Source organism: Dicentrarchus labrax, unplaced genomic scaffold, assembly GCF_905237075.1.
Source record: "Dicentrarchus labrax unplaced genomic scaffold, dlabrax2021, whole genome shotgun sequence".
NCBI classification, from domain to species: domain Eukaryota; kingdom Metazoa; phylum Chordata; class Actinopteri; family Moronidae; genus Dicentrarchus; species Dicentrarchus labrax.
The window spans coordinates 2,719,673-2,743,949 of NW_026136708.1; the positions used below are offsets into that span (position 1 = coordinate 2,719,673).

The window sequence follows — 24,277 nt, forward strand, 5'->3', positions numbered from 1 at the left end:
GTTTTTAATTTCCGAGAATCGCGATACTTTTGAAGTATTGGTGCACCGTGCAACACTACTCTGGTTATGATGATCTGTCATTACTTTTGTCACTTTATAGACTTTGAAATGAATGGAAGAAATAGTGTGTTAATCAGGGCATTGCTGAAAAAGAGAAGGGAAAGTTAGAAGTTAGGAGTGTTTTGCAAATGAATACAGGTTTTAAAAAAATCAAGTATGTATCCTGTGCAATTTCAACATCTAAAAACCTGTTTTGTTTTGCAGGAAATATTGGGTGTGATCTTTGAGGGAGATGGCATGCTGTGTTTGCATGTCTGCATTGTTGCACCACTGAAAAGTGTGTGTGTGTGTGTGTGTGTGTGTGTGTGTGTGTGTGTGTGTGTGTGTGTGTGTGTGTGTCTGTGTGTGTGTCTGTGTGTGTGTCTGTGTGTGTGTCTGTGTGTGTGTGTGTGTGTGTGTGTGTCTTCCTCTTGAAGGTGGGGCTGTGGAATGGGATTGACATGGAAGTTATGTCTGGTATTTATGGCTTTTTTGTATGCAGCTTTGTTATCTCAAGGACGGGGATAGAAGGCTGTTAAGGTACCAGACTACAAACTGGGTTATTAGTGAACCTCCAGACTATTATGAAGATATTACTCACAATTCTGACTTCAAATACAGTCTCTCAGCAGTAAGGCTGCATCCAAGGATTGTTTCCATTATTTTTTATTAATCTGTTGATCATTTTCTCGATTAATCAATTTCTTGATTCATTTTTTGCTCTAGTAAGAATTGTAAAAAATGTTGTTGTCAAATGTCTTGTTTTGTCCACAACCCAAAGATATTCAGTTTACTGTCATAGAGGACTAAAGAAAGCAGAATATATTCACGTTTTTATTAAATTGATTATCAAATTTGTTGGTAATTAATAATTAATAATAACGGCACAATTTCACCAGTTTTATTGGTGTGTATTTGCTTCTACTTATCTAAATACTTACTACAGTGGTAAAGCTTCAACTGATAACTTCTGTCAGGTCCTGATTTGTATGGGTTTGATGCTAAGCTAAAGATAACCCAAGGAATTCCGAGGCTTAAGCAGCCCTTAATGAGGCACCCGACAGAAGAAATAGTATGAGAGGTTGTATAGCCGTGGCTCTTAAACTGACAAATAATCTGTAATTGTGAATCATGTAGTTTAAGGAATCTGCTGCCACGCAGCTGGCCAGTAAAGTCGACCAGCCTTTAAAACTCCTGGCGGAAAATCTATCAGAACCAACTGTTTCTGAACCTTTTTTTTAGCCCAACACCCCACTGTAGTCCATGTCCTCCCAACCCTCGCTGGTATCAGATCAGTTTTCAAATAACTTGGGTTTCCTTCAATTCATTGCCGTCTGTCTGCATGACAAAAACAAGCAGTTGTGGTGTTCTTAGCAGGGCAGTGGTCAGTCTCCCAGCTCAGTAAACTTTAACAGGCTTTGAATGTTTTATACCTGGTAAATGTAGTTCACAGGCTTTCTTGTACAGCGCTCTCTTCCACTTAACATCTCAGCTGGTATTTAGTTGTTTTTAGTAGCAGCCAGCAGGTTCACTGTGCCACATGTCCATGAGTCACTGTATGACTCGTTGTTGTGGATAGACTCAGGAGCTCCTACACACACTGCAGTATTGCTGAGATCAGTGAAAGCAGAGCTCCTCTCTGTGATTAATGAGCAAACCTTTAGCACTTGCCTCGCACCCTGCTGCATCTCAATATTCAGCAGCCACTTACTAGGAAAAAAAAAAGTTTTCAGGAACATGAATGTTCTTTTTTAAGTTGTTAATAGCAGTGGGCTATTTCAAACTAATGTTGACAGAATAATCATTAGCACCTGATTGAAAAAGTTGTAGTAAGTTAAGGCCCAGGAGCTCCTGTATTCCTCTGACATCCTCCTGTGTTTGTGCCTCAGAAGCAGAACACAGTGGCTTTATAATAACTACTTGACAGCTGGTAAATGAGAGCTTTGGGCAAACACATGGAGGCAGGGTTAGCCCTTCTAGTTATGGACGGCTACCTCCCAAAACCTCTGGCAAAGTCAACAAACACACCTGCCATAACCTAAATTTACCAACAGTCGGCTTATGTCTGGTTAGTTTTTCTCACTTTAAGACTTGAGTCAGGCTAGGGGGGAAAAAGCATGTTTCTAAAACTGCATACAAGGAATGAGACTCAACAATCAAACAAAACTTTTTTTCTTCTTTTTTTTTTTTTAACTATTGTCAGGATATAGTGAACGTTTTTGCAAATATTCAGCAAAAGTAATTTTGTATTAAAGGTACCTACTGCAGCTTTAAAGTCATCAGTGTGGGAATGTATCTAGGATTACATAATGAAATGTTACCAGTAATCTCAGTATCATTAATTAATTAATTCATGTAATCAAGCAAAGACATCAAACATTCTCTGCTTCCAGCTTCTCCAGTGTGAGGATTCCAATGTTTTGTATCACTGAATCATGTTTTTTAACTGCTGGTGAGACAAAACAAGACATTTGAAGACACACCTGGAATCACTACTTTCAGATGTTACATTTACCAAATGGTTAGTTTAGAAAATAATTGTCTGAGTATTGAACAATGAAAATAATTGCTAGTTGTAGCCTACTCTAAACCGATAATGAATTTTTCTGTTTTTACCATCGTTGTATCTGTTGTAACAATAGCCTCTTTGTAAATACACAAGTATAAAACATTACTGACTTGTATTTAAAAATACATTTTGTGAACTGCAACATTTTCATATAGAGATTTTCCTTCTCCATTAAAACATTTGTTCATTACATGAGGTTGACTGTGTTTGGGGAAAAGCGACACAAAGAGTTTTTTGTGACTCGAAGCTGCATCACTGAATTTGTCAGCCTTTTCCGAGGACACAGGAAAATGCCTTTATCTATCTTGTCACTCCTTCCTGGTGCTCATCAACAAAATCTGTCTCATCTGCATACTGCATTTAGTGTTCTCCACTATTTGCTGCTCATTGTTTTGGAAGGTTTCCCGCGACAAAACTACGATCTGCCCAAATATAACAGGATCCACCAAGACGTGCAGTGAGGGGGATAATAAATAACAATATTTGGAGCAGAAAGCAAATAGTTATTCAGTGTTTGGTTAGGCCAGAGCTCTGCTGCTGTATTGTGCTGACTTTGTGCTATCATGTGATATAAAGTACTTAGACCTGCATCCAACTGCTTTATATACCCGTTTTAAAGTTTTGCATTGCTGTTTTTTTCCCCATTGTCTCGACTTTGATTGGTTGGGTAAAACCTCCACCCTCCTCTTGGCCTGTGGTAGTATTTGGAAGAATACTGCACTACTCGCTATGAGTGCCAACAGTTTGTAAAGCGCTTGCCTCCTTCCAAGCACGCTATCCCAATAAGGTGTGAAAGTAATGTACATGGTCACATGGCTGGAACACTGCTGTTTTGCTGAATGTTTTATGGCTGGAAAATCAACCTCTATCTTGTAACCTATCTTTCCTGAGAGTTGGTTTGGAAAGTTCAGCTTATAGATTATACTATACCTGCTCAATGAGAGTCTGTGTTGGGGCTTGTCAGTCAGCAATTAATGTTTCCACAATGTAAGGAAAAACACTGCACAAGTGCCCTGCTGAGACCGGCTTTGCTACACGCATGTTCTTTCTTTTGACTTATTTATTTTTGCTTTGTAGATTGCTCACACCCACTTTTCAGTCAGATTTTTTGGGAAGAAACCAAACAAATAGATTAGTGGTTTAGGATAAAGCTTTTCATGTTGCTGAGGTTTCTATTTTAAGCTCAGGTTGTGGTCCTGACTTATAATGCCTAAGGAAAGTAAAGCAGGGAGGATGGTGTTCTTCAGAAACAACTGTTGTGCTGAGGTGAAGGACTTTTGCACAGCCTCCAACTAAATAGCTCCACCTTTGCCTAAATTCATACAAATGTAAACCGGGTTACACTCATCCTGGAAAACCTGTAAATTTAGAGACTAGTTGTCCAGTCATGGAAACGCCTGGAAATTGATTAATATGACGAAATATCCTGAAAATAATGTCTATGTTGTCCTGGAAATTTTTTAGTGTATTTTAGCCTGTGCTGTGGCCAAATTGTTGTTATGGTTAGAGGAAAACTGTAGTCTATTCAGAAAGCGGAAAAATCTGTAAGCCTAGTGCGCTACGAAACACCTGGGCGTCCCTTAAATGATAACCACCTATGGCTGACTCCTAGATAATGTCCTGGAAATCGATTTCTTAAAAAAACTGGAAACCGTGTGTAAATCTTCATTATGTCTTGATAAAAATTGTGTTGAGCACAATGATTCATCAGTCCGCTTTTATAGAGTGCTTAGATCGATTATTATGGGCTTTCGGTGAAGCGAGCGGTGGAAAAACAGGTAGGCGACAGTACAGTTTCTGCACAACGTATGAGTTGAAAAGGCATGTTGTTGTCACGTAAGGGCCCTGATCATGTTGCACAGACATTTTAATTGCATTTTGTGTCTGTTAAGAGGAGCAAAAGGCACTCTTTAGGATATGCCCCCAAAAAATGTATTATAACTAACTGGGAGCTCTGGCCATTAGCTGCAGGATCTCCAGTTTGCTAGAACCAATTCTGGTCATTCTTCTTCCTAACGACAGTACTCGGTGACCTCTAGTAATCAAGACTAGGGTAAAAACTGCCGAAGTTCCCCTTTAAGTTTCAGGTGACTTATCAGGTTTGACGTATTGAAGCTTGTGCTACTTTTACCTCCTCGTGGAACTTGCTTGGAACATTTGTTACAAATAACAAGCAACCTGTCTTCTTCAGAAACTTTAAAAAAGTCAGATACAATCGACGCCAGGTCGTTTGTTATCAATCGTAAGCATGCTGTGCTGCATTCACGGTGTGACGGAAATTCCCTGTTCCCACGTTTGCTAGTCGTTATTTCGGCCTTTTTAAGTTCATGTTTCTGTTGTTTATGTGTAACGTGGAAAAATACTGTGGATATCAATTCAAGTCAGCAACTACCAAAACTATGACCGAGTTAACGAGTTATTTTCTGACATGAGGGGGTATTCTTGAATTTTCCCAGTCAGAAAGAGTTTTTCTGATTATGCCAACGTCACTTGAACACAGCATTCACTGCGGGGCATTCAGGTCTCATAGTGAGAGCGGGGCACTGCCGTGCTGACAAAGTTATATATGTTATCGGGGCTATTCGTCATGATATCGGACTTATCGGTATGACGTAATAATTTCCTGTTATCGGCTCAATAATTATCGTGCACCCCTAGCAATTAGGCTACAAAAATTATAAAAATGATGTTAATTTGTGAAGATGATCTTGCTGAACAAAACGTATAAGTGTCATAAACCTTTGTTTGCCACAGGGCTTATTTTCTGCAATAATCCAAAATCCAATGAAAAAACCTATTTTCTTTTTGTCAAAGGAACCAAGGCGATGCTACAAATTAGGGCTGAGGGTAAACGCTTATTCATTAAACGATTAATCGGGCGATTATTTTATCGATTAGTTGACTAACCTAATGACTAATTGGACGATAAACGTGAGTTAGCTAACGTTAGACAGATAACGTTAAAAGCTACTGCAATCTTCTTGCTACCGTTAGCTAGATCTAGCAGCTGTGCACTTTGGTGGTGCTAGGCTAACCAACGCATCTTAGCTCTCTCTCTGAAACGAAGGCACCCCTTTGCCACTCGCGAAGGAGACAACAACAAGCAAGCCCCAACGCTGGCCAAATCAATCTAATGCGCGTGCAGCGCGATCGCAGCCCGAGCTCCGCGCACCCCGGTGGTGCCAGCCAACCACCCCAGCCCGCCCGCGGCAGGCCAGCAGCCAAAGCCCACGCCAGCCAACGTTAGCTACTATAGATAGCTGTGTTCTGCAGCCGTAAGCCAGCTACCATTCAAGCCAACATTAGATTAGACTTAGAGACTTAGACTTAGACTTCTCGTTATTGATCCTTTTGGGATGACTCCCGCAAGGAAATTGAATTTCCAGCATCTTACAAAACAGTGTAGAAAAATAAAGAGATATAAAAAAAATACAGTACAATATAAGCAATAAACTCTTAGCTATATATAGAAAGTAGAGATAAGAATGAAGAAGATGATAACTACAATAGCTAAACACAGCTGTCTAGGCGCCAGTAGCTAGCCAACATTAACGTTAGCCACCAACCCAGCACAAACAAACCGCACGGAGAGCCAAGACAGACAGCCAGCCAGCCAGCCAGCCAGCACCACCGAAGTGCGCAGAGCCCAAGCCACACAACACACCACACAAACATGAAACTAACCCAGCCAACGCCAGCAGCCACCCGCCACCGTCTCCTCCACGAGCGACAACGGGGCGCCTCCACCCCAGATGCTCCCACATTGCCAAATGGAGATGGTATACCACACCAGCACAACAGCAAAGAGCGCAAATAACCACACCTTTACGTTTGGGACTAAATTTGAAGTATTCCCATACCTTCGATGATTTAGGGCGAGCTGTTTTTTTAGGACTTTTTCTTTTATTGGGGCTTTCATTGGGGCTTTCTTTGGGAATTCTGTGAGGAGCTTGCTGTTTCGTCCTCCATTCTGCAATGTTTTGGTCTCCCACGTGTGTGTGTGTGTGTGTGTGTGTGTGTGTGTGTGTGTGTGTGTGTGTGTGTGTGTGTGTGTGTGTGTGTGTGTGTGTCGAGCTGTGGTGAAGCGTCGACGCAAAGATTCTACTTCCACATATTTTTGACGTTGGCGCGTCGCTACAGGCCTACTACAAATATACATCATCCCTGCAGCACTCTATAGTACCTGCACTGTTTTCAAAACAGTTTAAAAAGTACCAGTTTTGTGAAACTGCACCGAATAGTGTAGTTATCATCAGTCACCATCGCCATTAGGATGTAATTTGGGGTAGTCTTTTTCCTTACATTGCTTACACTGGAGCCAAGAGTTCTCCAACCTCCCAGCAGGCCATGCAGATAGCTGGCTCTCATTTTGACACACAATCAAGGTGCTATGGGCATGTTTGGAGCTGGGTCAGGCTTTAAAGGACTTTGCGGTTGTAATGTTTGTTTTGTAAATTGTGAGGATGCTTTGTTGACCTTTTTTTACATTTTTTTTCCAATGTAGCCTATACCCAGAATGATTCTTTATTCTTTCTATCAACCCTCTGTCTCATCTTCCCAAACGATTTTCTTTTCCAAAGAACAAGCCAGTCCATATTTACAGAATTATTATAGTGATGGGTTGTATTTGCAAACAAACTAGTTTGGAGAGAATATGTCCTTTGAGCCCAATAAGCAGCAGATTTCAGGAAGCCCTTAAAGAAATCCTCTTGTTGAAATTCTAACTTATCATTTTCTATTAAATGAATGGATAGAAATATATTTCTGATTCATAAATCCTTGTTTAGGAAAGAAAATCCAAAGTTAAAATGCCATGTATAATTATGCAGATCCAGCCTGGCGTGGACAGTTTCTTGCTGCCATAGATTTACATCCTGATCTTTTCCAATAGGGCATCTGTTGACTGTTTGTTGTGTCACTCAGCATTGTGGCTTCACTGGCACCACTTTGGTAGAAAATGAGCCTCTGTGATCAGCTATGGAGCAGTCTTGTTGCTGTCATTACTGCATGTCAGTGTGGTTCACCTTTTCAGTGATGGGGTGCAGAGTGCTCTGTTGACCAAATAATACTATTATGGTCAGTGTTTTAGTTTCTGTAGTTGAATTCAGCCATACTGAAACTTTTAATTCAACTGAAATTAAGATGCAACTTGTTGGTTATAGAAAAGATAGTAGGACAAAAATGAGTGTAATAATTGTTTCAAATCGTCACATCAACATAAAGCCCGAGGTTGCATTTTACTTGCCCTGGGAAATTGGGCAATACTGTTGAGCCCTGCATAAATGTCTCACAAAATCTATACCTAAAATTACTTTTTACACTGGTATACCACAGGCACTCTTCATTCAACTTAAAGTAAAACTGCGGAAAAATAAGTTTAGGTGTGTCACAGTAAAGGGGACGAACTACATCCATTGTGATTAAATGTTGTAAAACAATGATAAAGGGTGTTTAAAACTTAAGAAAAGTCCAGTAGTAGGGCTTATTATTATCATATCATATCATATACTGACATGCAGCCCTGCCTCCTTGCTTTAAGCACTACAAACCACCCACTGACGCTAAGAAATGTTTTATTTACGATCCGTCTGGCAGAGATGCTTGGGAATCACTTTCATGGTGTACAATGTTAATTTTAATTTTTAGTCTGTAACTCCACTAATGTAGACCAGACGTGTCTTGTTGTTGACTTTGCGTTTGCAATTTTCTAGCTGTGTGTTTACTTGTGTATGCTGTAACTCTGCATCTCTTTCATACCACAAAGAAGACACAGCTCTGTGAAGATAAGCACGTTTAAGTGGTTATGGATAGTTGACCTTCTGGTCATCTGTTTCCACATGTGGACATGGAGTTGGAAGATGTTTCATAGTAGTATGTCATGAATCCATAATAAGAAGGAAGAGAAAAGTCCCCTCTGGGGGTGGCTATAGACTAACCTCATTTTTTTTTACATTTTATTGCCTGGAAGCATTTGAGAGAGTTTTTTTTCCAGTGTCAGCAAACATTTTTTTTTATTTGAAATGATCATAATGAAAATATTGCATTGTTCAAAATGAAATGAGTAATACATACCAAAAGTTAGTAGTAGTAGTGCAGTGATTAGGTAGGAAATGTATTCAACCTCTTCACAAGACTATGAGATGCATACACAGTATGTTTTTTGTAGAAACTAAATGTAAACCAAACTATGATGAGAACCCCTCTGGATATATTTAAATTTCCTGTGATTAATTTGAAATTACCTTTATTCCCATTTGGCGACTTGTAGCAGGTGTTACACCACCAAAAAGAAGAAATGCAGACCACAGTGTAAAGAATCCGTCTTTATATAGGCAAGGGAGAAAGTGTTAAATAAATCAATGAATGAAAACAGATGGAACTACATAGTTTCTAAAATCTTGTTTCAGCCATAATTTTTGGAAGAAAATAGCTAATTATAAACCCTTGGCAGATGTGCTGTGGTAGATGTCTTAGTGTTAAATAGTGTTAAGAATGTTCAGTTCGCTTAGACTGCATAAAAAGGATTAAAAAATGTGGTGCCAAATCATAAATAATGCACTGTAAACACTCATCAGTGCTAAAGTCAGCCAATTACTTTTAAGCACCATGATAACTGCCTAGGCCAGTAGTTCCCAACCTTTTTGGATTGTAGACCTTTAAAGCACTTCACCCAACAGCAGTCTATTCATGACCTTCTCTTCTGAACTGTGAGCAGTTCAACCAAAGAGTAATATCTGACTGTTCCATTTCAGTAGTAAAAGCCTGAAAAAGGATAAGATAAAGTCAGGAATGTGTCTGTAGCAAAAACACAACTTTTTTTATTTTAATTCTTATATTGTTAGGGATGTCAGAGTCAACAAGTGTCGGAGTATGAGCTCACATTCACACACACAGAAAAGAAAGATGAGCCCCAACAGCTTCACCTGCTTACTACTTCCAAATACACCCTTTTCCTCCTCTTCCTTCCTTATTCAGCCAAGACAGACACAACTGGCCAGGCAGCTTTTGTAATCATTATTACTATCATTATATTACAAGGGAAAACAAAAAGGTGGCAAAAATTGGACTGGCTGTCCATTGACTGAACAGAGAGCCCAGGAGAGAGGCTCTCATCCATGTTTCAAGGACCTCCCAGTTTCCCACAGTGCCTTGGGAGGGGTAGGTCGACCTGGGGAGCTGGTGCCCTTGCCTGCTTCCAATAAACCACCAGCTGCAGGCTGCGGTGCTGAAGAATTTTTGATTTCCTGCGCACACACACTCCCCCACCACCACCACCACGCATGTACACTCACACGCTTGCTCACAAACACTCCCATACCCCTGGTTTCAAAAGTGGGCAACTAAAAGCTGAGGCTGTCTTGCAGAGTTGATCCCAGCTCTGTGTGCACTGTGAGGCCCAGTTTCATGGCACAGTTGAGTGCAATTTGGGTTCTGCACATAAAGTGTGGTTTGTTTCTGTTCTGGAGACATTGCCTGGAACAAAAGAACTGCCTCATCTATGGGACTCATATGCAAGCCTGTTGCAGTAAATGTGTGTCATTAGTATGATGAATTCATATTGATTTTAGGAAAATATTATTGTTTAAAACTTATTTATGTCAGTAATGTGGTGAATTTTTCTTTCAGAGCACATACAATTGTAATAAGATTCAGATTTACGCTCTCAGCTTGACCTTTCAAGATGAAGTTTCAGGATGTTTTAAGGCAAGCTTGTTGAAGATGCACAACTGTTTCAAGTTTCCATTGATTGCACAATTGCAGTTAATCTTAAAGTTTATTTTAGTCGGACTTGTGACATTAATATGGTGGAAAATCACTTTGATTCACTGGGTCACAGCTTTTGTTAAGACTAGTCTCCTCTGTGAAGTTTCCATGTGAGCATGTGCGTTCCAGTGCTCTGTGGGAGGCAAGGTATGGCCTGTGGTTCCTCAGAATCATTGAATCAGAATGAAATGTAAAAAAAACATATGAATAAAATTGCATTCTTTAAGGACGACGAGCGTGTATGAGTAGTCCTTAGAAAAATGAGAAAGGAATGGCATGAGTGTGTGTAGCAGACTGCTGTTTGCTTGTTTCCATCAGGGCTGCAATCTGAGGGACAGCAAGCTGCACAGCTGGAACCAGCCTACTTTACAGCCTAGCAAAATCATTCATATTCCATATTATGTAGTTCAACAAATGGATCAATATGTAATCATCATGATTTTTTTTGTTTCTTTACAAGTGCATTATTTGCGTTCTCAGGCGTAATTCTTAAGATCACGACTCATGCACGTGATTGGATATCGGAGTACTATCACAGTTACCAGGGTCCTTGTAAATGTGCATGTGTCAGTGTGTGCACCAGACACACACAAACACACAAGCGTGTCCGTTGCTTCTTTGGAAGACTGGGACGCCTGCCAGCGGCCCTCAACAGCGTCCACTGCCAATTAGTCCCTTTTATTTGTTTAAATTTTGCTGGACCAAGACACCGCAGTTAGACATTCCATGCAATGCTGTTGGGCTGCTCCTTAAAGCTGCAGAGGATGTTTCTGATTGAAGTTCAGATGGGATCCTTACTGTTTCCACTGTATTTCATGTTTTTCATATTTAGACTATCATTTCCGTGGAATCGTGGAAGATTTGGTTTGACGAGATCAGCGCATCATCATCATCCTTGCATGCCGAAGAGAGAATGGCATGACATTTTGCTGTGTTTTTCTGTTTCCAGTAATGTGTAGCCTCTTTGTTTACACCAACTAGTTTTGTGTGGGCTATCGCAGTGGCCACAGCGTCAGGTGCTGAGCTGATATTTCTGCCAAAGCCCTCCTGTCGTTTATTTATCCACATTTTATTTAGGCTTTAATTGATTCAGACGTTTTTAGGTGCATTCACTCTGGCAGAGTGAATGAGCCCATTGATGGAGCATGGCAGGCCTGCTACCTCCAGAAATGAGTGTGGGGCTGTGGGTCAATGCTTTGGCACGGTGAATAACAGGCTCAGCAATAGAAGCTTTGTGTCTATCTCTGCTGGCAGTGCAGCCCTGCCTCAGGCCCTGTTCCACCAGCGCCTCCAGGGACAGCGAGGACTAATCTGCCCCCCTCAGAGCCACCCCCACACATGGGCCGGCTGCTGGCCTATAATTACGTACAGTGAAGAGGTGTGGACTTTTTTGTTTTTGAAGCCAGGAAACAATCTAACCACACTGTTGACCTGTAACTGGGTTAGCTGCCAAGTAGTGAATTTCCTTTCCCACAATGGTTGAGCTGCCTGGCCTCCTGAGCTGAGCCTGAATGGTGGACTGTAGTTCTTGGGCTCTGTGCAGTGATGGTTCCTCTTGGCCTATAAATCATACAGGTAGATGTAAACCGATAATGTATTAGGCTCCAAAAGCGTTATGTGACGTTGGGTTCTTTAAAGTCTTAATCTACTGGAGGATATGGAAATTGCTTTAGTAGAGGCACTAAGATTTGCTCTAAACATGTAATCTGAGATGTGGCTGTTCTTCTCTGGTTTGCATTGAGAGGCCATCTATTCTGCATTTTGTGCTTCTTTTTTTGTCACACACAAAGTGGATGCCACGGTCTGATGGCATAATTGCAAAACTTTCCATTTCCTTGTATTAAAAAAGACAACAAAAACTTGACTGCTGGTTATTTTTAGCTTTGTGTAATAGACAATTTTCAAGTTTTATTATCCCGATGTTGAGGAGTTCTCTCTTTCACACGGAGCTTAATAGGAAAGATTTTTTTAGGAATAAACAGTCAAAAAATTTACTTTTGTGACAGACAGAAAGTTTTCTCTTTCATATTAAAATGTGATTGTATCTACCTGGGTAGCACAGAACATAAAATAAATCTCCCTTTTGAAGTGGTCAATCTATGAGGAAAGCATGGCTCTACCCTTTGTGGGCAGTAGGAACGTAAAGCCGTACTTTACAGGCTGAAAAAGCTCTCTACAATATAGTTACCTGAGTTTAGCCTCCTCCTTTCAGCTGCCGCTCTACTATTGACAGTAGCCAAGTAGCTCCTCCCTCTGTTATCTGCTACATAGTATACGGATGTGTTGCAAAGCCAGTTTACGACGTTTCAGTTATGACATTACACATCCTCATAGCTTAGATAAGACAGAAACACAGCTGCTCCGTTAAATACTTTTTCCCTTTTGGCGGAAATAAGAGGCCAGTGTGATTTTAAGCACACTCTTGACTTTTGGTCATTAAATAAGTGTGTTCAAGTGTCTGTAAATGTTGTTCTGGGTTATTTCACTCCTCAAAATTAACTTTCTGTGATGTATTAAGATTCCTGTCAGGAGACCTTTCACTTGTTCATTCACACTGCATTGATCGGCATAGAGCAGAACAGGGTGTGCTTCATGTGTCACAGTGTTTTGAATAGCATCTGAACTTCCCACAGGAAAATGTTTCAAAAGAGTGTGGCCAGAAGAAAAGTGTGGGATAACACAAGACATGGCTGTCCATGCACTTACACTTTAAAGTTCTCATGACTGTTCTGTTCCATGTCACTTTTGTCTGTGTTTTCTAGTCCCTTAACGTAGTACAGTAATTGTTGGAGGAGGGAGCTTGTACCCGAGGGTGTGCCAGATTGAATCCCTGGACTAGCTTTTTAGAACATGGGTCCAAGGAGTGAATGAAACTCGACTTCGAGTCAAGTTTCTTGAGCAAAGTCTTGGCTGCTCTAGTGAAGCTGCACAGTGGCTAGTAGTAAAATAGTGCGGTTGCCTTGGTCCAGGTCCCAGGTATGAGTAGAGCTTATGCATAGAATGTGGGTAGGAAACGGCCAAGCACAACTGTCGGTGAACACCTACCAGCCAGCCAGCCACTCATTTTTCTCACCAGCCATCGCCGGCAACATAATAGTTGTACGTTTATTAGGTACACCCAGGTAAAACTAATGCAGTGTAAGACAACATCCTTGCAATAAATCTTCCCTTCATCAGAGTCATAATGTTCAGTTTTTGTTGAAGCTTTGAGCAAGGAATATTCCAACTTTATGGTGATTTTGGAAGCTGTATGTTGTGATACTGTTGAACTGTTTTGTAAGTATACTGAGAGGTGTTTCTAATATGATGTTCATCCAGTCCATTTCAAGGAGGATAGACCAAATAATAGCTCTCTGGAGGGACTAGCATTGTCAATCAACAAACTAAATGATTCCTGAAGCAGAAATGTATAGATTTTGTATGTTGGACCAGCCAATAACTTCACACCACAGTAAGGAAGGTTTTGGTGATTTGCAGTTCAACAGACTTGAACATAACCTGATTTCAACAGCGTTTCATTGACTTTTACCAGGATCTCCTGTAATTGCTGATTGATTTTCTGATAATTGACAAAATTATTATTTGACTAATTTATTTTGACCAGTGTTAAACAGTGCAATAATTGTTGGTCCTGCACCCAGGTTGGAAAATCAGTGTTAAACCATTCACTCCGCTAGTAAGCCCTGAGTTTCTGAAGTCCATGTTACAGTCTGAGAGGGGTTGACATAAGCTGCCTGGCCAGAGTGGTTGGAGGGAGGGAATGTGGGCTGACCAGCTGAGCAGTTAGACAGTTAGAAAGGACTTGGGTCACTCAAATAACCCTTTTTGTGTGACATTAAAAAAATAATGTTTAGGTTGCTTTTTATAAAGAGCGTAAACATGAGTAGTCTTGTTTGATTTATTTTGTATAGATTATTGCAAGATTATTAAATAACAAATGAAAACACATAACTGAGGTTTTTAAATCGCTTGAAGAAGAAATATCATCATTGTACTTGTAGGCAAAGCTGTAAATGCTCACCAATTCCATAGCAGCACTGTGCAGAGTTCATGTGAGCATGCAGTTTTTTTTATCCTTTTTTGTCCTATTTTGATCAGATTCTATAGTGTGCTCCTAATAGCTGGTTGACGGTGCTTCATTCAGAAGCTGTTGTAGCAACATACGCCTGCACCAGCAACTTTACTGGCAGTATGTAGCACAAGAGCACAAAGGAAAATGCTGCATACAAGTCCAAACAGTCGTACCATTGTTTTGTTTTTAAGCATTAACTCCAAATCTCCACTGTATGTGCAGAAAATATGCTGTTATGCCCTTTGGAAAAGCTTTGTCTCTGGTTAATTTAAGGTTAAGGGATGAATAAAAATTAATGTCTCTCAGATTTATGGGTGTGAGACAGTCTGCAGCAAACACAGTATATAGCCCTGCAGTTCTGTGGTGTCGGAATTAAAGCCGTGATTCTGTGGAATCAACTGTTCTGCAGAGCTGTCGTACGTTGGAGCTTAACAGACCTTTATGTGGAGATTTGACTCCAGACCAGACTACTGTTTGCTCCCATTCTGTCCTTAATAAGTGAATGTTGATATTAAGATCAGTTAAAAAGGCTTGGATTTCCCAGTAGACAGTCAGAGGTGGTTTCCCCCCTCTGCTACTCTTTTATTAAGGAGCTTTGTGGGTAGGAGGGCTTCTGAAATGAATGCCATCTATTCTCACTGAGGATCTCTGCGATTTTGTTTTGAAAGCTTCCAGGCATAATGAAATAGACAACCTCAAATGCTGACGGATGTCTTGTAGAGTGGAGTTGCAGTAGACCATATTGGCTCCCTCCCTGCTACTTGGACATTAGTTTTACTTTTTCATTGAATTTTAACAAAACACAGACCAGCTCATATGACTATGGGAAGATTCCCTTCTGTGTATGGACGAGAAAAAGGTTGGATTCTGCGTGTATCTTTATGTTTTTACATAAATCATATGGATGTGTTCTCATCAGGTTTTTTTTTCCTCTTTGTCTTTGTTTCATTTCAGAAGATGTTCAAGATGAAGGCGGTTTTCTGCCACGACTGACGCCCCAGTGCGCTGAACAGAACAAGCAGTCCTGACCTGGCAACATACGAATGGCCCAGGGAAGCCACCAGATTGACATTCAGGTTTTGCATGACCTGCGCCAGAAGTTCCCTGAAGTACCAGAGGGTGTTGTATCCCAGTGTGTTCTGCAGGTGAGCAAGTTGAAATAGGGCTATGTTTCATTTCAGTTGATTGTAAACTTACAATATAACAAGCTAGTTAAGAATGTTATGATTTGATGGTATGGTATAAAATGGTATGTTAGCATCTTTGTCTCACCTGAAACATTGATATTGCATAGTGAGTTTGTTTCCTCTCTCTCTTTGCTTCAGAACAACAACAATTTAGACGCCTGCTGTGAATACTTGTCCCAGGTCAGTCCAGGCTACCTGTACAGTGAAGAAGGAAACCTCAGCTTTTCTGACGACCCCACCTTCCCCAGGCTCCGTAATCACATGACCCAGCTGAACCTGGGCCTGCAATCTCAGAATGTGCACGTGGCCCCGGTTCGGGACGGCCTGAGAATGAACGGCAGCCGGACTCTGGCCCACAGCCTGAGTGACGGGCCCCTCCAGACAGGCCAGGCCCCCAACAGTGACTTCTTTCAGCAGGATCCCCAGTCAGCCCCAGTGCAGGTGCCCTCCAGCCTCAATGTATTTGGTGTGATGGAGCCCACACGCAAACCGCAGCCTCCACAGCACCTTGGACTCTACCCTCTGGGTGTCAAAGGAACGAGTATGGGTGCCCAGCAGACACCGCGCTTTAACCCCATTACCGTGACGCTAGCCCCCAATACAGGCCGCAACACCCCCACTTCTTTGCACATACATGGCGGGCCACAGTCGGGCCTCAGCAGTCCACAGGGTAACTCTATCTACATCAGGCCCTATGTTAGCCAGTCCGGTACGACCCGGCAGAACCAGCAGCAGGGAGGCAGGGCCCAGTACAGCCCCACTTCCCAGCCCCCGCAGCAGATCTACCAGATCTCACACCCTTCCTCCCTGTCCGGCTCCTGGTCCGGCCCTCAGCACGCCTCCTCACATACCTCACAACACCAGACCCAGGGCCACCAGACCTCGCACGTCTATATGCCAATCAGCTCCCCAACAAATCCCCAGGCGCCCTCCATTCTTCCCTCCGGAAGCCTGGCCTCTTCCTCCGGTGTCTCCTCGTGCTCTTCTTCCTCTTCCTCCTCCTCTGTCATGCCCACCTCCCTTTCTACCATCAGTCAGTACAACATCCAGAACATCTCCACTGGCCCACGGAAGAATCAGATAGAGATCAAACTTGAATCTCCTCAGAGGAGCAACTCCACAACCACAACAGCCGTGCTGCGGACAAGCAGCGGGCCACGGTCCTCCTCCACCTCCTCCTCCTGTCCATCCTCTTCCTCCTCTTCAACCGGGGTGGCTACTGTCCCTACCACCCCTCTCTCTATCGGAGGCCCAGGTCTGAGCCGCAGCCAGCCCACTGTTTACATCTCTGCAAGCCCGCCTACTGCTGCTTCCACTCCCTCTGAGGAGGCCGTCGTGGCCTCAGCCGGCTCCCGCTCCCAACCCAAGTTTTACATTTCTGCCAATGCCTCCAGCGACGACAGTGGGGGAAGGAACCCTCCCACAGTCTACATCTCAGCCAACCCTCCCTTGCAGGGGCCCTCAGGGGCCAGGAACATGGGGGGCCAAGTGAGCATGGGCCCCGCCTACATCCACCACCATCCTCCTAAATCCCGTGCCTCTGTGGGAGGGGGAGGCACAGCTTCTTCCCCACGCGTGGTGGTGACTCAGCCCAACACCAAATACACTTTTAAAATCACGGTGTCACCCAATAAGCCCCCAGCTGTGTCCCCTGGAGTCGTGTCCCCTACTTTTGAGCCCAACAACCTTCTCAGCCTACCCTCAGACCACCACTTTGTGGAGCCAGACCCCCTCCATCTCTCAGACCCACTGTCGCCGCACAGAGAGAGGCCGAGCGAGCCTCGCAGACTCAGCATGGGCTCTGATGATGCAGCGTACACACAAGGTGAGCAATGCTGAGTATCATCACTTTGGTCATAAACAGTCTCTGCGCCCACACAGAAACGACTGCAGTAGAAATTATACTAAACGTAAATAGTAAATCACCTAGAAAAGTATTCTGAGTAGTACAAGTGCTTTAAAACTTTACATAAAACGTCCTCTTTTGATTATTTCTACAACATTTTATATTAGAGCTAGCATTGCAAAGTGGAGTCTGTGTTATTAGTTATTTCCTCAGATCACCTCTTATGCCCGTAGGTTTGCAAATACATACTTTAGATAAGGAGTTAACATCCACAACTTGGAGCAAAATCCTTCATCAAGTAGGCCTCTGATATCTTTCTAGAGCTGTTTGCTTCACTGTTTATTCGTTGTTTAAAATGTCAAGTGGCTAAAGAGTGCACAGTGATGTGGCACAAAAAAGAGCAGTTTTCAGACCTGTTGTAACAATGAATAATATTATACAAGGTTTTTTTTTTTTTTTTTGCTACCAGCACAGGGTCTAAATGCTTTTTCCACTGCATCCTGCCAAGAAAGTAATTTTACTATAAAGTGTACTGTGTGATTTTAAAAGTCTCTTTCCATAACATAGACTGTAATGTAATTCTTGAGCCAAACTGAGTATACTTGCTGTCACTAATGCTCAGTCAGCGTAGGAAACACTGCTCTGCATGTCCGTCTCTGTGAGGTAGATAAAAGCAAAGGTGACTCGCTCAGTGAGGGCCGGCATGATGATTTCAGTGTGAGTCCTCCTTACTAAACGCTGCGTTTGTTCCGACGACCCCTGAGACTGGCGGTTTCTGTTGTGTGAGTCAAAACGTGTCAGAGCACAGTGCTGTGTCCTTTTTTGGGCTTTTCACTGTATTACGTGTGAGTCACCAGCTCTGGCTCACACACTGCAGTGACTACCACCACCAAGAGGGGCTTCACGCTGGGCATGCTGCCTCTGCTGCCGACCCTCAGCCCAGTTTCTTCCTACTTAATCGGCTTTGGCTCGGAAACATGTTTATTGACACCAACATGGAACCGCTGTAACTGATTAAGACACACCTGTCAGCACACAACGGTTAATTAAACATTAATGTGTTTAACCTTCACCAGTCAGGATTTACACCAGGACTGTTACTGTTTGGCAGCAGAATAACATTATTGTGATTGTATAATTTTGTTGAAGATCCGGTTCTGATTGGCAAGAGAAAGAGTCTTTCAAATGACAGACTTAAGTTATACTGCCTTAACACCTGGTGCCAGAAGACATGACCCCTTTTGATTCTGCACGTTTCTTGGAATGCATATTTTTGTTTTTATGTGTCGGGTTGGTAACATCACACAGCCAGACTTACATCTTGTGAGCTTAAGTTTTCATTTAGTCAGATGCACGACAGATAATTCAGTGAGCGTTCGGATAATTACGCGACTCATTGCCAAATTCCTGAATCTCAAAAACAACAATTAAATCTAGGCGTTGCAGATATAAAATCAAGTGTTATTCTGTAACTGCATGATATATTTGTCACCTGAGCTTAATTTGGTGGATCGTTTAGGAGAAATTAGACAATGTTTTTAGAAGTTTGGCAGTTGTAGGAAAAGACAACATGTCTAATCAGGTGTAAGACAAGCCCATGTTGATGTTTAAGCTCACTTAAAATGACAGCAAACTAGTGGGGTGGGTTTTCCAAAAAGAAAGATTAGCTTTAAACAGTTTTACATGTGAAATGATAAATCTGGATGGTCATGAAAGTAGTTGCTCATTATTACACCATGAATAAAATAATATGGTCAAATCCAAGATCCAACCCCAAAGATTATTTGTTGTGATTAAAATGAAGGCACATTTGCTTTCATAGCTGAACTAAGATCACTGTAAAGCACAGAAATACATTACCAAACCAAGTTGTAAGTGCAAAATAACAACAAATAGACAACACCACATGTAATGAATAGAAGTACTTTTGGCAGCACATATAAAATCATCACCTTAATTTGCCTTTTTGTTTTCATTTTCAGTTTGTATTCAGCTGTACAAGTGCTGGGCCACATTTATATTCACATTTTGAACATTTAGCTCATTGTCACTATCAAGTGATATCACTGTGTGACTGTTTTCTGTTTATTGCAAAATACAACTCTAACAAACATCGTAACTTCCAAGAAAAGTACAGTTTTATCAAGGAAATGTATTCATCCCTATACATTACAAGGCTGTATAACAAAATTAAAGTTATGTAGTTCCTTCATGCTACACACAGAAAAAGATAATAAAATTCATGGAATAAAATAAAAGATACAATTAAAATAAATAAATTAAATAAAACAATATACAGAGTTATTTATATACATATACACATACAATTACACCAAGGAAATAATTCTGTAGTCCATCTATTGAATTTGTGTCTGGTTGAATGTAAACAGCAGCAACAAGATAGTGATGATAATATGGTTTAAAGTACAATCAAGATGAAAATTAAGTACAAAAATGCAATGTGTGACAGGTATTAAGCAAACAGGTAGCAATTTAGCTTGAGGACATTTTGACAGGAGAACAAGAGTATTATCTCTTTGTTACAGGACATTCACCAGTCGACCGTCTTCCCATAATTTGCCAAGTGGCATGTGTTTGTGTGGAGCAAGAATGAGAGAGTTGTTTATAGTTGAAAGACTGTGTAGGAGGTGTTACAACCTGTCAACAGATCTACCATGAATTATGGGAAACATGCTGTAGAGACTTGAGCAGATCGTGTGTACAGTTGATGTTCTGTATTAAACACTGCAGCAGAATTTGCCTGCAGCGGTGTGCTAACCGGGATAAGTCTGATCTCCTCGTGTTACCACAGTAGGTGGTGAAACGCAGACTTATGGACAACAGTGAGGAATCTGATGTGGTTCCCCTGTCTCTCCTTACACAAAGTTGTTTTTATGCACAGGGAATTATGCTCAAAACTGGTTGGACTGGTGTGTGCAGAGATTCGCCTATGGTGTACCTGAAAATGTGTCAGTACTGCATACTGAAGTTTTAGTTACAGTTACACAAGTTTCTTGATCAAATGTTCTTGCTTTTCCTCTTTTGATGATGTATCACGTTCGTTATGTTCACATTTTTCAGTAAAGTTTACCAGTGAATGAATATAGTACTGTTCTGTGTGTGTTGTCCAGCGTTGTTGGTCCATCAGAAGGCCCGCATGGAGAGACTGTGGCACGAGCTGGAGCTGAAGAAGAAGAAGCTGGAAAAGCTAAAAGAGGAGGTCAACGAGATGGAGAACGACCTGACCAGGAGACGGCTGGAGAGATCCAATTCGGCCTCCCAAATTCCTTCTGTAAGCTTAGAGATATAAATTTGTCAATTTTTAGCTGTTTTTGAGATTATTTGTTGGTATTTGATTTAATTTGATGGTAGGGGTGCAATGGTTCACAAAATTCATGGCTTTCTGTTCAGTACGCCAAGGAGGGTGGTTCCTAGTGAACTGCTAATATGATTGTATTAGCAGTCCTCTCAGAAATATATGATTTAAGAGTCATCAGAGATGGTCTTCATAGCTGCAGATAAATGTTTTTCTGGTTATTACTGACCGATAAAAGGCTGAACAGACAAAACAAAATGATCTGGGTCACATTGCCGCTCTTGGTTCCAGCTCATGGCACATCAGTACTCCTACACCCTGAAACTATGTTGATTACAGGGTCTGTTTATGATTTGGCTGATATTGTTCCATATTTTCAGACTGACGGAGCATACAGTTTATGTCAGATTCACTTCACAGTTCATTCTGGAGCTCTGCAAGCATGGTCTGCTGCTACTTCACAGAAAACTCTATAGCAGTGATAGTGAGAGTAAAAAAGGAAACAAAGTGAACGTGCCTTTTCATATTTATTTTCTGCACTGCTTGAGTTTGTTGAACCCTTTCGGGTTCAGATTAAGTGCTGTTCTTGGCTTTTTTTGTCGAGTCAGCTGTTTGAATCAACAGAGGGGGGGAGTGGCTGCGGAAGGTTAATTGGCTGGTGTTGCTGAACGCAGTAGCTCCTTGGTTCAGTGTTGTTTACTGAGGCGAGCCAGCTCTGGAGAGTGGAGCAGCTCTCCTCCTGACACGCTCACTGATTTGCTACACAGACTAAGAAGCAGGATGCCCGACCTTAGAGCTGCCTGCGTCTGACTGCCAACCGGCTCATCCCTTCCTGTCTCATTCTCTTTCAGATTGAGGAGATGAAGCAGTTGCGATGCAAAAACAGGTTACTGCAGATTGACATCGACTGTCTCACCAAAGAAATCGATCTCCTTCAAACAAGAGGTAGGAAACTGTGTGTCTGGTATCTAATATTCAATATTTTCATTTTGTTTAACTGGCACACAGCTTCTGTACATGTTTGCGCTGTATAATAATAAAGTTAACAATAAGTCATTGAGTGAGGGAGGTCAGATTTGATCCAGCGCTTGCAGCTGTAGCACGTCACTCAGGTCCGCTCACATCCTCTGCACACACACGGTCAAGTCGCTGCCATTGTGCTGTTAACTACCAGTTCTTCCTGAATTGCATCCTGTTGCTGGTTGGTAACAAGGGATTTATTGGCCCCCTGGCAGCACTCCACTGCTATTAGAGATGGAGCCACTGAACAACTGGTTTACACAGGTGAAGGAAGGCGAGATGAATGAATAGTACCTCTCACCCATGAAGTTACAGATGTGGCGATAACTGGGATCAGACATTTACTGCGACCAGTTTTTCCAAGACACGCTGAAATTAGTTTTAATGGTTTATATTTTTATAGTTCGTAATAAGTAGTTTTATAACACTATAGACAATCTTTTTTAAGTTTCAGCTCTTCTGTTTGTGGTTGTGTTTGTGGTTAAATCAGTCACCACAGTTGTATACAGTACGTATTTATGTATTCATTATTGAGTTAGTGTATTCAAAACACATTTTGGCATTACTGTGAAAAGCTCTACATGAACATTGTTATGAGCTATGAGAAAGGTAAATCCACTATTAAATGGAAAGTAAATCTTTCACTCTTCTATCTGTTTACAGGACCAGACTTTAATCCCAGTGCAATCCATAATTTTTATGACAACATTGGATTCCTTGGTCCTGTCCCACCCAAACCCAAAGGTACTTTATCTATTGGTAAGTTTAGAGAAGGTTGCATGATCATGTCTGGACATTCCTCATTTCATTGGACACATTCCTTGGATTAATTTTATTTTAGACTTCTTGTATTGGATTTACTACAGTAGTACTGCCCCATGTTATAATCATACTGATAGATTATATATGGCATGCATTTATCTAATTCATTTATTAATTTATTTCTTGCATTTTGTCTAATGTTTTCACACTGTACTTTGCTGACTAATGGCCATGTCAGTTGCTTCTTTAGATAATCAAACTACAAACTGTGTTTACTTAAGTACAGTCCAGTGTATGAAAAAACCCACCAGTATGACCTATTTAAGTATCTAAAAGGCTGATAGTACTAACTTCACTATTCCATTAATGTTTTCATCAGGGTTGTACCAATATGGGTTGTTGAAGGCCAATAGCAAAGTCTGTAAAAATGACCAGATATTGACCTGACATATACACACACGGAGTATCATGAGACGATACAACTTTGCACTGAAGCATCAGAGCTGTCACACACAGTGAGCCAACACACGTCATCCACTCTGAACACACCTGTGCTAAGTGAGGGATGCGTTTCTAATTACTGCTGAATAGTAAATGAAAAATGTAGTTAATCAGCCCAACATGTTGGTTTAACCCTGTTTGTGACTTCCGGTCTACTGATTTCTTCATTTCTGCACTTTTCTTCTTCCCTCCCCACCTGCCCTGTAATCTTTTTTCATCCATCCATCCATTCATCCCTCGCTCTCTGCTCGGCTCCATCATACCAGGGCCAGACAGGAGAGGATGTAGATATAATGTGACCTCTAAACTCATGATGGAACCCTCCTCTGGTCCTTCCCCTCCTCTCCCACTTGGTTGGTATCTCTGTCCTTCTTCTCTTCTTTTATTCTTCATCTCTTTATCATCAAACACTCATCTTGTTTTTAACGAGGTCCACAATCTTATTTTAGCCTTCTTGTTTTTCAGATTTGAAATGTAGTAGGTCTTTAGGTTATTTAAAGCTGCAGTAGGTAACTTTTATCAAAATAACTTTTTGTCATATAGCACTAGGAGGAGCCAGAGGAACCAGATTCACACATCATCTGTCTCATGTTCTACTGTCAGGATATAGTGAAAGTTTCAGCAAATATCACAAAAAGTTTTTTTGATATTAATCTCTTAATTCTTATCTTAATTTGAAGAATTTATAAAACCATATGTGTGTCCTGAAGAGATTTAACCATCTCTCACACACACACACTATATCCCATATCCTTTATTTAACCAGGTAATAAGTTGAGATTTCTGCAATTGCAGTTCTGGTCTAACTCTGGGAACCAACATGTGTAGAATATTGCGAGAGTGCAGGCCATATTGGTTTTGGTTTTACAGTACAATGTGTTACTTCAACAATGCTGCTTTCCACTATAATGATACTTTCCACGTCTAGACTCAATTGCATGCTCATGTGCTGACTCAGAAAGCTTTTAGAAACATTTTTGAGCAGACATGTTGCTCTGTTATCCAAGTTCTCCTTAATCCTTTAACCTGAAAACTGACTCCGGGTTCTGTATTTACATTAGATTACTGCCAAGTGGGCAATAATCAGATCACTGCGGTGCATGTAAACACACCGATACAGAAGTGTTCACTTCAACACAGCCACATATGTAAATCATTTTGAATGTCCATGTTTTCATCACTTAATGGATAAACTTGTCCT

At 41.4% G+C, this 24,277-nt stretch overlaps 1 protein-coding gene across 7 annotated transcripts in view; it reads left to right on the forward strand.

The window, feature by feature from the left end:
* Window positions 1–24,277, forward strand: part of tab2 (TGF-beta activated kinase 1 (MAP3K7) binding protein 2) — a 41,959-nt gene that overhangs the window by 15,361 nt on the left and 2,321 nt on the right. For 2 of the 7 annotated variants that reach the window (XM_051409896.1, XM_051409894.1), the window contains exons 2-7: window positions 15,399–15,589; window positions 15,770–17,456; window positions 20,609–20,769; window positions 21,645–21,738; window positions 22,477–22,572; window positions 23,343–23,429. In XM_051409896.1, coding sequence (XP_051265856.1) covers window positions 15,488–15,589; window positions 15,770–17,456; window positions 20,609–20,769; window positions 21,645–21,738; window positions 22,477–22,572; window positions 23,343–23,429 — 2,227 coding nt within the window. In that variant the 5' untranslated portion in view covers window positions 15,399–15,487. The remainder of the gene's footprint in view (window positions 1–15,398; window positions 15,590–15,769; window positions 17,457–20,608; window positions 20,770–21,644; window positions 21,739–22,476; window positions 22,573–23,342; window positions 23,430–24,277) is intronic. The other 5 variants (XM_051409898.1, XM_051409895.1, XM_051409899.1 and 2 more) reach the window with 4 other exon arrangements.